General features: G+C 42.3%; 1 protein-coding gene across 5 annotated transcripts in view; it reads right to left on the bottom strand.

Moving 5' to 3' along the window:
* Nucleotides 1-14,958, bottom strand: part of LOC127003447 (little elongation complex subunit 2-like) — a 134,987-nt gene that overhangs the window by 28,291 nt on the left and 91,738 nt on the right. For 4 of the 5 annotated variants that reach the window (XR_007757078.1, XM_050870168.1, XM_050870157.1 and 1 more), the window contains 2 exons: nt 12,280-12,432; nt 5,800-5,935 (listed from right to left, as the gene is read on the bottom strand). Coding sequence is in view for 4 of the 5 variants with exons in the window: in XM_050870168.1 (XP_050726125.1) it covers nt 5,800-5,935; nt 12,280-12,432 (289 nt within the window). In the remaining variant the exon portion in view is untranslated. Of the gene's footprint in view, nt 1-5,799; nt 5,936-12,279; nt 12,433-14,362; nt 14,450-14,958 lie in introns of those variants that run through there. The other variant, XM_050870184.1, reaches the window with a different exon arrangement.

Genomic DNA, 14,958 nt, shown 5'->3' with positions numbered 1-14,958 from the left:
GTATTGTGAACGAGACGCGCAGGCGCACAGTCGCTTTATTTGCTTGGCGGGACTTGTTACACGACGCCATGACAGTGTGGTGTGGGCTGCAGCAGGATCAAAGGACATGGTCAACCAGCGCGCAGAAAATTACGTCAGCAGGTGAAGCGAGGAGAGATGAAATAGAAAACGAAGTATTCACGTCGAATGGTAACGTAAATAAAATCGAAAGTATTTACGTCGAGCGGTAACGTAAATAGAATCTAAGCAGGCTTTCATTGTCTTTGTCTTTGATTGACAAATATCGTATCTTGTATAGGCTCACATCTTGCTGTGTAATAATAATACGTACAATGAAAACTATAAGCTTACATTCAAATTTTCTCTAACGAGCATGATGCTACTCGATCCTCTTGCCATAGGATTCAATAGTTTATCCTGTATACATAAATAAAATAAGACATTATAGAAAATAGATTCCTTTAAAGGTAAACTTGCCTATATCTATATACTTACATTCCTTAATTAAAAAAAAAAAAAAACATACATAAGAAAATAAGGAATCTGCAAGAGGCCAGTTGACCTACACGTGGTAGTTCCTGTAAAACTATAAACTCTAAAATCTATCTCCATCCATAAATATACTGAGTGGCCCGACTTTGTATATTTTCCACACGTGGCCCTCTGTGAAAAAAAGTTTGGACACCCCTGACCTAGACAGACTATGGTGCTTTCTCTAGAGGGTTAAATAGCCTACTTACAGACTTGCAGACAGATACTTAACAACTGCAAGGCATTGTGATTTGACAAGAACAAGCAAACTGTACACCACTGCTTCCGGCTGGCTACTGAGGCATAAACCATAGCTGAACCCACCAACCTTCCACCTGATGACGTCATGCGCCAGTTGATTCAAAATTTGACGCGGTCTCCGGTAGACCCTGTGTCCTCTGATCCTGGGCTGCAGTAGTGGGCTTCCGCTCACTCCAGTAACCGAGTGGCCTGCCCCAGTTGTCAGTTATGCATTTTCTGCTGCAGTTACCACCCTCTAATGGCGGCAGCGTCAGTTCATTTTCGGGAAACCAACAAGACCTAAGCTAAAAGGGGGGGCTTCGCCCTGCCTCGACCCCCCCACCTTCTTAACCGGGGGGAGGGCTTTGCCTTCCCTCGACCCCCCTCCCACCCGTCGGGCTCCCCCCGCAACAAGAGGATGAGGAGGAAGGAGGTCTCGCGAGACAGCGCAACATGCCGCCAAGACCACAGCACCAAACTAACGCCCCAAACCCCTCTCATCCAAGAACTTACCTAACCTCTTTTTGAATGTATCTATCATGTTGGCGCTCACCACATGACTTCTATGTCTGTTCCACTCATCCACCACTGTTGGTAAACCAATTCTTGCCTATGTCTTTCTTGAACCTGAAGTTATCCAACTTAAACCCATTGCTACGTTTCCTACCTGGTGTGCTGTCATCTGCCACCCACGTATCCTAAGGCATTCCATCCAACCTGCGCATGCGCGGGATTGGTTTACAAACAAAGGGTGGATGAATTGCGACGCGGTACCGTGTCTTTATTGACTGCCTATCGCGATATGTCCCACCTGAGTTTTTATTTTTTATTTTTTGAAAGTAAATGTTGACGTATGTTTTGAATTTGAAAATTGCTTGAAATATGAAAGTTTCTTCTGCACCCTTTGTATGTCAGCAAATGAGGTAAATGAGGTATGTCGGCAAATGTGATAAATGAGATAACCTACACCCCTTGTATGTCGGTAAATGTGATAAATGAGATAACCTACACCCCTTGTATGTCGGTATATGTGATAAATGAGATAACCTACACCCCTTGTATGTCGGTAAATGTGATAAATGAGATAACCTACACCCCTTGTATGTCGGTAAATGTGATAAATGAGATAACCTACACCCCTTGTATGTCGGTAAATGTGATAAATGAGATAACCTGAACCCCTTGTATGTTGGTAAATGTGATCAATGAGGTAACCTGCACCCCTTGTACGTCGGTAAATGTGATAAATGAGATAACCTGCACCCCTTCTATATACCGGTATATGTGATAAATGAGATAACCTGCACCCCTTCTATATACCGGTATATGTGATAAATGAGATAACCTGCACCCCTTCTATATACCGGTAAATGTGATAAATGAGATAACCTGCACCCCTTCTATATACCGGTATATGTGATAAATGAGATAACCTGCACCCCTTCTATATACCGGTAAATGTGATAAATGAGATAACCTGCACCCCTTCTATATACCGGTATATGTGATAAATGAGATAACCTACAGCCCTTGTATGTCGGTAAATGTGATAAATGAGATAATCTGCACACCTTGTATGTCGGTAAATGTGAGAAATGAGATAACCTGCACACCTTGTATGTCGGTAAATGTGAGAAATGAGATAACCTACAGCCCTTGTATGTCGGTAAATGTGATAACTGAGATAACCTACAGCCCTTGTATGTCGGTAAATGTGATAAATGAGGTACCTTACACTCCTTGTATGTCGGTAAATGTGAGAAATGAGATAACCTACAGCCCTTGTATGTCGGAAAATGTGATAACTGAGATAACCTACACCCCTTATAAGTCTGTAAATCTGATAACTGAGATAACCTACACCCCTTATAAGTCGGTAAATGTGATAAATGAGGTACCTTACACTCCTTGTATGTCGGTAAATGTGATAAATGTGGTAACTTTGATTGTTTACATCTCAGCCTATAGCACCGGAAGGCTTTCTTCAGGGGCCTGGTGGTCAGCCCAAGCCCGTTATGGCGCAGGCAATTTTTATAGTGGCGCTAGTTATGGTTGGCTCATGCTGCCCCCTGGAACTCATTTTTGATTCGCTTGTACGGTTTCTTCTAGAATCCGGGATGACAGGTGGTCTTCTGGACAGCCTGTGGATAGTCTTAAGCCACTCGGCAGTGACTAAAAAATCCCAGGTGGTAGCGTGGGGATTTGAATCGACATTGTCCAAGGCGTGATGAATGCTGGCCCCGCACGCTAATCACTCAGCCACCGCCTACCCTTGTATGTCAGTATATGTGATAAATGAGATAACCTACACTCTCTTCTGATTGATGGTCATGTTTCTCGGATACTCTCCATTTAATGGTAGGCTATCTGAATTATGGGGTCCATGTCATCCTTGAATTTGGCCATTTTCCCATAAAAGCTGCCATGCTGTCTTGCCGCCATCTTGCCTGGACAAACTATGATATCAACACTGTGTTTGTAAACATCGGGTTCCGCACATGTGCAGATCAGGATGGGATGTCTTAGGATACGTGGATGGCAGATGACACAACACCGGCTCACTTAAAATCAAAACCTTATTGCTTATGTTCTTGTAACTAATTTATTTATGGACCAATATATTTTACTCAGAAAGCTATTTCATCAGGAAGGATAGGAGATTAATGATTACTATCACTTGTTTTTATAGAATAGTAAAAAATATATCCTAGATATCGATGATAAAATATTAAAAAGTTGAAAAATGTTTGTCAAAAATCTAAATGAATTTCAAACAAAAGTTAAAATAGCGAACATAATTCCTTTTTCATACTTTCAGAAATTGAATAAAAAGAGTAGACTTAAATAAATGCCTAAAATAAGAGGTTAAGATAACATTTTTTCTTTACCATGTCCTACATATATACCAAAAGAAAGAGGAAAAATAAAGATATATATAAGCAAATAATTAAGTTATTACTTATTTGAAATTATAACTTACAGAATGCCTAAAATAGGTGGTTCTTGTAATTATTATTTTAAAAAATAATAGTAATTATTATAAGTTTTAACGATCGGATGATCAGAATGGTGATCGGAACAGCAGTACTTAAAAAATGATCGGATGATTGGAATCGGATCAGCTGCCCAAACTGATCGGATGATCGGGGATCGGAACACCAAAAAAGTGATCGGTGCCCACCACTGCATCTAGTACAGGACGGGTGTTACGTAGACAGTGTACACAGAGGATTTAGGCCATTCCCTGCCTCCACCTAAAACCTATGGTTCAACTTGCACACTTTGAGTTTGTGGATTATATTTTCTGATCATCTCATAGTAGGCGTTTCACTTAGTATGGAGATGCGTAGTATGCGTGCCTGCTGTACTAATATATACACTTTTTCTACTTGTTCTTGAATGCCTTGCAACAATGCAACAGCAGCTATGACTGGATAAAATAAGTTTGTGGACTGAACTTAAATAAGGGATACAGTAAACAAGGAGGAATCTGTTGCACCAACATTGTTTTGTTTGTTGAAGCATGACATCATAATATGATGGTAAGTCACCTACTTTTTAGGGATCACAAGAAGAGCAAATAGGAACATTACAATCCTCAACCAATCCACAGTACTGTAGTGCTGCCTAACTGAAAATACTGCACAAGAATATACACTTAATTAATTCACTTAATTCACGACTCACAGCATGGGTTCACAAAAGGTAGGTCATGCCTCACCAATCTCTTGTCCTTCTACAATAAAGTATTTGAGGCGGTTGACAGAGATGAAAATTATGATGTAATCTATCTTGATTTTAGTAAAGCGTTTGACAAAGTTCCTCACCAACGACTGTTGCTTAAATTACAGGCTCACGGAGTAGAGGGTAAAGTTTTGAACTGGGTCAAGGCGTGGCTTAGCAATAGGAAGCAAAGAGTGCAAATCAATGGTAAAAGATCTGACTGGGGATGTGTTACAAGTGGGGTCCCACAAGGTTCGGTATTAGGTCCACTTTTGTTTATTATTTATATCAATGACTTAGACACAGGAATTAGTAGTGATGTTAGTAAATTTGCAGATGATACCAAGATCGGTAGAGTAATTGAGTCGGATCAGGGCGCTAGTATTCTCCAAGGTGAACTCAACAGATTATATGACTGGGCGGATAAATGGCAGATGGAGTTCAATGTAGGAAGTGCAGTATTCTGAGTGTAGGTAGGAACAACCCTCACATAACTATTGCTTAAATGACACTCTCATAAGTAGGTCTGGAGTGCGAGAGGATTTAGGGGTCTTAGTGAGCTCTGATCTCTGTCCAAGGGCACAATGCATTCAAGCTAGAAATCGAGCTAATAGGGTACTGGGATTTATTTCAAGGGCGTAAGCAACAGAAGCCCAGTCTTCCTCAAACTATATTTAGCATTAGTTAGACCTCATCTTGACTATGCGGTTCAGTTCTGGTCACCCTACTATAGAATGGATATCAAAATGTTAGAATCGGTGCAGAGGAGGATGACTAAGATGATTCAGGGGTTGAGAAACTTGCCATACGAGGAAAGACTCAAACAGTTAAACTTGTATTCTCTAGAAAGGCGAAGGGTGCGTGGAGACATGATCGAGGTTTATAAATGGATGAAGGGCTTTAATAAGGGAGACATTCATAAGGTTTTGTTGGTAAGAGAACCGGGTAGGACACAATGTGGGTTTAAACTGGATAAATTCAGATTCAACAGGGACATAGGCAAAAATTGGTTTACTAATAGGGTGGTGGATGAGTGGAATAGGCTTAGCAGTCATGTGGTGAGTGCCAATACAATTGTCACATTCAAAAATAGACTAGATAAATTCATGGACAGCGATATTAGGTGGGGTTAGATACACGGGAGCTTAGGGTCAAAGGAGCTGCCTCGTACAGGCCTACCGGCCTCTTGCAGACTCCTGCGTTCTTATGTTCTTATGTTCTTAAGAATACAGAGGTTTATGTCTTAACCCTTGTTTCCCAAACTGTTTGTTAACTGTACGAACTGGAATTGTTCAAAATACTTACCTTGAAGTAATGAAGTGTTTGGTCGGACTAAAAGTTGAACCCACTGCTGAGTAATTTCTGACAAGGTGTTTACTTCACATCCAAAAAAGGCTTGACTTTCAATCTTTGGATATACAATGTATGGCTTGCATTTATTCTGATGAAAAAAATAACAGACATACAATTACAAAACTGTCTTGAAAAAATATATACAAAACTAAATGAAGAACTTCTGACACTTTTAACTTGTCACATTGTCCTTGTCTGAGGTGTGCATTATCGTGCTTTGGCAACCTGCTGTCACACGATATGTCTGATTTTGTGGCTAATATACAATAGCTAGCCTATATATAGAAAAAAGTTGTCAGGATGAATGATATGCAGGCAGCAATGAAAAATATTGTCATTTATAATTGATATTGAGTTTCAAATTAATAAAGCTAGACAGCTGTTTTCTTAATATATACAGTTGCAGATTATACAGTCAAATCTCAACATCCACAAGAGTTAGGTAACAGACACACCCATGGATGTTGAAGATTTGCAGATCTGGGGATGCTGAGGTTTGGCTGAAATCATTAACCCCTAAAGGGCAGGGGTGTATGATGAAAACAGTTCTCCATGTACGGCAATGTTTTGATGTTTTCCCGAAAATTGCCCACTTTCCATTATCAATTTCATGGCTCTCCCTAACCCAGTAGCTTTAAATTAGTGAGCATTCGCTTTATCCATCCTTCCTTTTCAATCTGCTACAAACTCGAAATCTCTATGTCAAGTGGTGTTTCCTTGGTGATGTGATGAAGTACTGTAACCTAAAGCTCTCAGTAAGCCTGTGTTCACATCACTGCACATGTTGTGGATGGTGCAGTGTAGCTAGAGGAGGCTTATGAGAGCCGAGGTTGCTGACTGTGGACACTTGGGCATGGAATCAGACGAGGAAGATACAGGTAAATCTCGATTTACACGAGTATTGTGTCCTCGAAGAGGTCGCGTAAATCAAAAACAATGTAAATCAAACAAGAGGTAGGTTTCTATCGAAAAATAAATATTCACTTCATTCAGTGGAGAGAGAGAGAGAGAGAGAGAGAGAGAGAGAGAGAGAGAGAGAGAGAGAGAGAGAGAGAGAGAGAGAGAGAGAGAGAGAGAGAGAGAGAGAGAGAGAGAGAGAGAGAGAGAGAGAGAGAGAGAGAGAGAGAGAGAGAATATCCATATCACCGAGATATCCACTTAGGCACTCAGTCTCAGCCACACTCGTGTGAGGAAGAAATGAGGGACACCATGAGTGACTGGCTAGTATTGGTACCGGTACCGTACCATATAGCTGGTACCGTTAGTACCGGTACTGGTACCGGTACCTGCCCACCCCTATTGTTGAGTAGTGTGGCAGCGTGGGTACTGTATTGTTGTTCAAGTGGCGCGCGTGAAGAACTGAGCTCAGCTGTGTGGCCGCGGCACCGTGTGAGTCCAGTTGCGTGAGACATCTGGTGGCCACTCCATAAAATATCGCGTATAAGTGAAAAAATGTGTGCATTAAACATTTATTTAGATTTTGGACCCCGCGTTATTTAAAAAACGGGTAAACCAAACTCGTGTAAATCAGGAGTTACCTGTACAAAAAACTCTTCCTGCCATTATTAGTCATAGAAACACTGAGAATAGTATTGAAGAGTTGTGTGGCAGCCTAGGAGTCACACTGAGCCATAAATCCCCACACAAACTTCAATATTACGTTGGAAAAAGGCAGACTGGAAAAACCCATCACCCGCCCTTTAGGGGTTAACCTGAGAAAAGCGATCCCAGGGTTGGAGAGAGCCATTGTCAGGCGACTGGTTGACCCAAAAATCGAGTCTCTCACAATTGGAAATACAATACCTCAGCACCTTTGGAATACTGGAGCGCATAGGAGAGTGAAAACCAAAACGTTCTAAACATATTTGTATGGCTGTGGCAGCGGTCAATAAATGGGATTTAGCCAAGCGCTGGCAACCCCTGGGGTGTGTGAGGGAGGACTACGCGCGACGTGAGCGTAAATGACACGTAGCATGTACACATGTCGTATTATTCAAAGGAGTTCATTTTGAACTCCAATGAATAGTGTACCCTCTCAATTTTCGCGTTCGCTTCATTCCAAAGGTATAGCGCTAAACTCGAGGATCCCAAAACTCGAGGTATTGAAAACACTGAGAAAGTGCTTATTTGTTCCGACACGTGGATATTTATTTATTTATTTTTTTACATGTGGCCTATGGCGCCTGTAGACTATCCATCTGGGCCTGATGGTCGGCCCCGAGCCCGTCATGGTACAGGCAACTGTTTATAGTGGCGCCATTATAACTGGCTCATGCTGCCCCCCGTAGCTCACTTTTTTTCCTCCTTTACTCCCTTGTTATCTCAAAATATGTACCTTGGAAAAAGGAAGAAAACAGGAAGAGAGAACAGGTTATTTTAAAGCCACAGATGAACCCTTACGATTGGCTGGGCTTTGAAAACACGCTTGTGATTCACTAGGAGTCCGATGACGTCATTGCCGGCGCTCACCCAATCAGCAGACTCACTGCAGTAAGGCGGTGTCACACTAGCCGTTTTCCGCTAACCATTGTGGCTACTGGCAATGCCCGTACGCCCATCCGGGAGCGAGTTGTCGGTTGTCCGTTAGCTGGTGTCACACTGGGCCTTTTTCTTCCCACCGCATTGGCGCCAGCTTGGGCATCCGCCAACTTTTCCGGGTGTGCGTCACACACATAAGGGGAAATTAGAAGGGTGTGGGGGGGAGGAGCAGAAGGGAGAGTCAGGTCATGTCATGACACACACACACACACACACACACAGAAAGGGAAATGAGAAGGGTGGGGAGAGGGAGGGGCAGAAGGGAATGTCAGGTCATATCCTGACCAAAGCCCTGATCTGACTCTCCTTTCTGCCCCTCCCTCCCCACACCATTCTCATTCCCCTTGTGTATGTGTGTGTGTGTGTGTGTGTGTGACAAGTCAGGACATGACCTGACCCGAGTCAGGTCATGTTTTGACCAAAACCCTGATCTGACTCTCCTTTCTGCCCCATCCTCCCTACATCCTTTTCATATCACCTATGTGTGTGTGTGACAGGTATGGACATGACCTGACCAAAACCCTGACCTGACTCTCCTTTCTTGGCCCTCCCTCCCCACACCCTTCTCCTTTCTCCTTGTTTTCATCCTCTCTATCTCACCTTTCATGAGAGGGGCTCATAACCAGAGTGAAGCTACACACCTCCTCTCGAGTCGGGGGCTCGAATGGTATTGAAGGTGTGCCGAGTTGAACCAAACACGACAGGGAGGAGGCGGTGGGAAGTTCAAACGTGGCTAACGTGTTAATAAGTCTCTCTCCCTCTCTTTGATAAAGTCCCACATCATAAATTACTTTATAAATTAAAGCAAATAGTTATTGACGGTCAAGTAAACCAATGGATCGCGAATTGGTTGAGCAACAGACAACAAAGAGTGGTGATTGACGAATTTAACTCAGAGTGGGCGCCGGTCACTAGTGGTGTCCCTCAGGGCTCGGTTCTTGGCCCAGTGCTCTTCATTATTTACAGCAACGACGTGGATGTTGGACTCAATAATCGCATTAGTAAATTTGCAGACGACACAAAGACTGGTATCTCGGTTCTCACTGACGAAGACAGGCAAAGCCTCCAAGAGGATTTGCACAAAATTTCAGCTTGGTCGGATAGATGGGAGATGCCCTTTAGCGTAGACAAGTGCCAGGTTCTTCAAGTTGGAACAAGAAATAAGAAGTTCGATTACGAAATGGGTGGCGTTAAACTCACAAGCGTTCAATGCGTTTAGGACCTGGGGGTCAAAATAGCATCAAACCTCAAATTCTCACATCAATGCATCGATGCAGCAAATAAAGCGAACAGAATACTGGGCTTCATTAAAAGAAACTTTTTATTAAAGAATAAAGATGTAATACTTCCACTCTGCAATAGTTTAGTCAGACCCCACTTGAAATATGCGGTACAGTTTTGGTCTCCCCACCATGCAAAGGACATTGCTAAATTAGAAGGTGTTCAGCGTCGGGCAACAAAAATTATCCCTTCCTTGCGTAACAAATCCTACGAAGAAAGGCTTTCCACCCTCAACATGTTCTCTCTTGAGAAACGTCGCCTCCGAGGAAAACTGATCGAATATTTTAAAATACTTAATGGTTTCACGAATGTAGACAGAACAAAATTGTTTATGATTGATGACACTTTGCGAACGAGGAACAATAGCATAAAACTCAAATGTAGACAAGTAAATTCAGACTGCACCAAATTTTTCTTCCCCAACGTTGTAGTGCGAGAATGGAATAAGCTCCCACCTTCAGTGGTCCAATGTTACATGATTGAGTCCTTTAAAAACAAGCTCGACCATCACTTCCTTGAACTTAATATTAACTAGAGTAGAAATGCAACATTTTGGAGCCATCTGATTAATGTAGAATCACAGGTTTAAGGACAGACCACCAAATCTGAACCATGGGGTCTGTGTGGTCTGATTTTCTATGTAAATCTCTCTCTCTCTCTCTCTCTCTCTCTCTCTCTCTCTCTCTCTCTCTCTCTTGCCATACCCACAATGTATGGAGGAAAACATCCAGTGTTTTACTACCTTTAAAGGTAGTGTGCATGACGCCGATGGTAAGTAGACGTGACCCGTACATGTCAAAGCAGCGCGAAAGTCAGGGTGATAATGTGCGAAAGTCGGGTTGGTAAGACTTTAGGACTAACCGTGATACTCAAGGATCGCGAAACTCGGATAGTGCGAAATTCGAGAGGGTACTGTAATGACATAAGTTAGTTTGTGTTTTTTCTTTTTAATTTTTTAATTTTTTAATTTTTTTATATTTCTTTATTATTTTTATAAGTTTTATTACAGAGTAACATATAAAAAATGATAATTACAGACAATAATATGTACAGTCATCCCTCAAATAGTACGGGGGTTAGGGACCTAAGACCCTCGTGCTATTCGAAAATCCGTATAAAATTAGTGCCCCCCCCTACAAACACTCCTGGGCACTCCAACTGACTCCGGGTCTCGCCTGGCTCAGCTGTTACCCGCGGGCTGAAGTTGCCAGTTATGCATTTTCTGCTGCCGTCACAGTGCAGTGTCGAGGGGGGCAAAGCCCCCTCATTAGAGGTCAGGTTATTTAAAGTTCGGTTGGAGTAGTTTAAATATGCGTCCCTTAACTATATAATATGGAGGCGTAATGTCGTATTTTAGAGGCGCGGAGTCAATCTCCACAATTACTGTTTCGTATCTTATTTCAGGTATGATTTAGAGAGCAATAGAAACTGTGATAGAGAGTAAGAGAGAGAGTGAGTGTATGACAAGGCTCGCTCGCTGACCCCTGCAACAATAAACTATCAATCAATCAGGGAGCACTGCCAGGACGGCTCCGTTGCCCAGCATGGTAATACTACAGCAGAAAATGCATAACTGGCAACTTTGGCAGGCGAGTAGAAGCTGGGCCATGCAGGACCCAGATTCATGTAGTATGCTCTCCCTATCGCAACTTAACTCATACCAAAACGTAAATTCTCCTAAATCTGAATTATTCTGCAAGGTGAATGCCTTTCTCGAACGCTTTGGGGTGCTTTCAGCAGGTGTTTTAGCTTGTCTCTTGCATCCCATGTTCATGTAATGTGGTAATGGAGAAGCATAGGTTTCAATCTGGCAAAACAGTGTTCCTGATGTTGTGCCCACACATGGACTGAGGGGATGCGCATGGGTGACTGTCTGGTAGAAGTGTTGCCCTTCACGCCATGGCTACTTGGTGCGACAAGCGGGAAATTTATCCTAAAAAAATATTCTATAACAATCCGTATAAAACCGAAACCGTACTATTGGGAGCAGTACTATTTGAGGGATGACTGTACAATAAATCTAAATTTAGAGCATGATGTTGCTGAAGCTGCCTGGGAGGGTAGGGTGAGGGGTCTGCTGCTGGCTGGGGGTGGGGGAGGGTGGGGCGATAGTGGGTAGTACTACTGAGTGTTACCATATATTACATGATCCAGTCCAATTTTCAGCCATCTAGACCTACTGGCATGGTTTCTGTACGCATTAAAAAATCGCGCTCAATTGAGGCTTGTTGGCTATCCTCGGGCAAGCTTCAATTGAGGTCTGTCGCCTTTCTCGGGTTAAACAGCCCTGGTGCTGCCCTCTAATTAGAAAAGCATAACAAAACAGCTGTTTCTGACATTATTTATAATTTGAAACTCAAAATCAAATAAAATGACAGTATTCATTATTCCTACCTGCATATAACAGATACTTAATTATTTCCTATCCATAGGCTATCACAATAATATTATCCATGAAATCAAACAAGCCATGTGACAGCAGGTTCCCAGACCACAATAATGAAGAACTCAGATTTGGGCAGCACAACTACAGATGTAATAGGAAGAAAATTAAACATTACTTATAACCATATCTGTCAATTCAAGGCTGACTTTTTATATCACTGTACTTACCTCTTCATTTTTAAAGTAAGAGTGACCATGAAGGTTACTTCTCACAAGGATGCGCATGGACTGGAAGGAACCACTGGACTGACAGGTGTTTGATCCCAGGGAAAAGAGATGATAGTGGGCATTTTTGCCCGTCCCTTCAGGACAGATATGAGGCTGAAATGGTAAGTTTTTGTTAGCCCAAGATATAGTGTGATATGGGCACCTGATAAAGTATCAATAATACACTACCCTTCCATTTTTTAAAGCTGCTCTTCTTTTCTTTAGGCAGGGTCTTCATGTGCCAATATTCCATCAAAGACAAGTAAAATGGTCTAAGCCAAAAAACACTTTCCACGTTACATTCAGCAAGCCAGTATCCTGATATAGGTCATAGATTATTACAATCTCCTCATCTAAAGAAAGTACTTTTTTATTTTCCTCTTGTCTAGATATTTTAGTAATTGGTGAAATACACCTGAAAGTTGGATATAAGGTGTGTATAAGGGGAATGAAAGGGATATAATGGATAAGAGACAGTACAGGATAAAATGATTTGCAAGAGAAAGAAGAAGTGCAATAGATGAGAAAGGAAGTGCAGAAAGGAAAGTGTAGATAAAAAGATTGGTTCAGGAAAGAAAGGAGAAAGTAGATAAGAAATATGGTATTAATATATCAGAATAACAACAGGAGAACAAAAATCTCTTCTAGAAAGGAGTTCAGAGAAAAATGGGGGTGGGTGGGGAGGTAAAAAGATAGTGATACTTGAAGGACAAAAGGAAAAGATGGGGTGATTGTTGAAAGGAATGAGGATATAAAAGAAATATGGAAGAGGCATTTCAAATTTGTGATAAATGAGATTGTGGAGAGGAGACCAGAAGTGACCAATATGGAAGTAAAAAGTATCTGGAGAACAAAAAAAATCCTTTGAAAAGTTCAAGCAGACAGCATGACTGTAATATCTGTTTGGCAAAAGCAAAGATGGAGGATGTGATTTCATTTAGAAACTTAGGGATAGCTTTCTGTAGGTATGGGAGCATGGAGGGGGAGGTAGGGGAAATAGCAGTGAAAGACAGAAAAGTAATATGTGTGCTGGGGAGAATGGGGGTAAGTAGGGTATGAAAATAACACTACCCTTCCAAGTCTCTCCTATGCCGCTGACATGGAGAGTGCAAAACAGCAATTGCAAACAAAGATGGTGGAAATCAATTATATAAGAGATGCATGTGGTGTGTCAAGATGGAATGGAGAAAACATAAGGGTATGTATGAGTTTTAGTCTGGGTGTAACATAAAGGGAGTGGATTGTTAAGTGCTTGAGATATTGAAAGCTGGGGGTGAAGCAATGATCCATGGGTTGTGTGCAGTGCTGTCTGGTGCCATTCCTCTTGACTAGAAAAGGGGGCTGGTTGTCCCTATCTGAAAAAGGAAAGGAGACCAATAGGACTGCAACAATTATCTCAACTACTGCTGGTGCAGATTATTGATCTGATGATTGGCCTTTACTCTGAGAATGAGTGCTGTGAAGTGTGGGGGAGGCATTTCCACCTACTTCCCTGTTAATTCAGGAGTGAGGCAGAGATGCATCCTTGCTCTGTCACTTTTCAACACTTGGATTTTTTTTTTGTGCTGTCTGTAGTTCCGGTAGGCTTTCTTGATGGGTCTTATGGATGGCCCCAGCCCTTTGGCACAAGCTAATTTTATTTATAGTGGCTGCCATGATGTATGACTCTTGCTTGGACCGTGTTGACCTCCGGTGCTCCTCTTAAATGAAGTCACTGAAGTTAAGGTTGTTTGAAGATCCAGACAGCATGTGGGTAATCTTCCACCATTTGGCAATGAGTTGAAAAATCAGTGTGTTTCGGTGGGGACTCGAACCTAGTCCATGCTAGGTCTTTTATGCTCACCATGCCTGCACGCTAACCACTCAGCCACCACCTCCCACATGGAATGCATGGACTGAGAATTAGGCAAAGTTGCAAGAGCAAAGTCATTGCAGAGCATCTGTTAGCGACATCAAGGTTACTGACCTTAGTTTTGCTGATGATGCTGTACTCCTCGCGGAATCGCTGGAGGTCCTGGTGATGGCTCTCGAAGTGGTGCAAACGGAAGCAAAGCCTCTGGGACTGAAGGTCTCGTGGGCCAAAATCAAGGTCCAGTCATTTGGAGGCTTGCTGGATGACACAGTTCAGTTTCTTCATGCATGTGGTGAGGATGTCGAGGTCAGCAAAAGATTCACATACCTTAGTAGTGTAGAGCATAGCAATGGTGGGTCTCACCAGGAAGTCATGTGACGGATTGGCCTGACACATTGATGTTATGGACTCAATCAATATGAGTATATGGCATTGTCAATATCTATGCAGGCAGACAAAGATTCAAATCTTTAAGTCATTTGTGCTCCCTGTCTTACTGTATGGCTGAGAGACATGGACACTTGAATAGTGATTTGGAGAGGCACGTTGATGCTTTGATACTAATTGCCTTTGCAGGATCATGGGGTATCACTGGAATGACTTCATGTCAAACCAGCGACTACTCCGTGAAATTGAATTGAGGCCTGTTACTAGCTTAGTTCATGAATGCTAACTCCGGCTATATGGGCACGTGGCATGCCTCCGTGATGTCAATCATGCTCACAAGGTTGTTTCTGTATGAGACAACCCTGAGTGGAGGAGACCTAGGGGATGCTCATGTAACTCAC

The sequence above is a fragment of the Eriocheir sinensis genome, chromosome 3, assembly GCF_024679095.1.
Source record: "Eriocheir sinensis breed Jianghai 21 chromosome 3, ASM2467909v1, whole genome shotgun sequence".
NCBI classification, from domain to species: domain Eukaryota; kingdom Metazoa; phylum Arthropoda; class Malacostraca; order Decapoda; family Varunidae; genus Eriocheir; species Eriocheir sinensis.
Note: the sequence above shows the minus strand (reverse complement) of the source record. Positions and strands in the feature narration are given on the sequence as shown.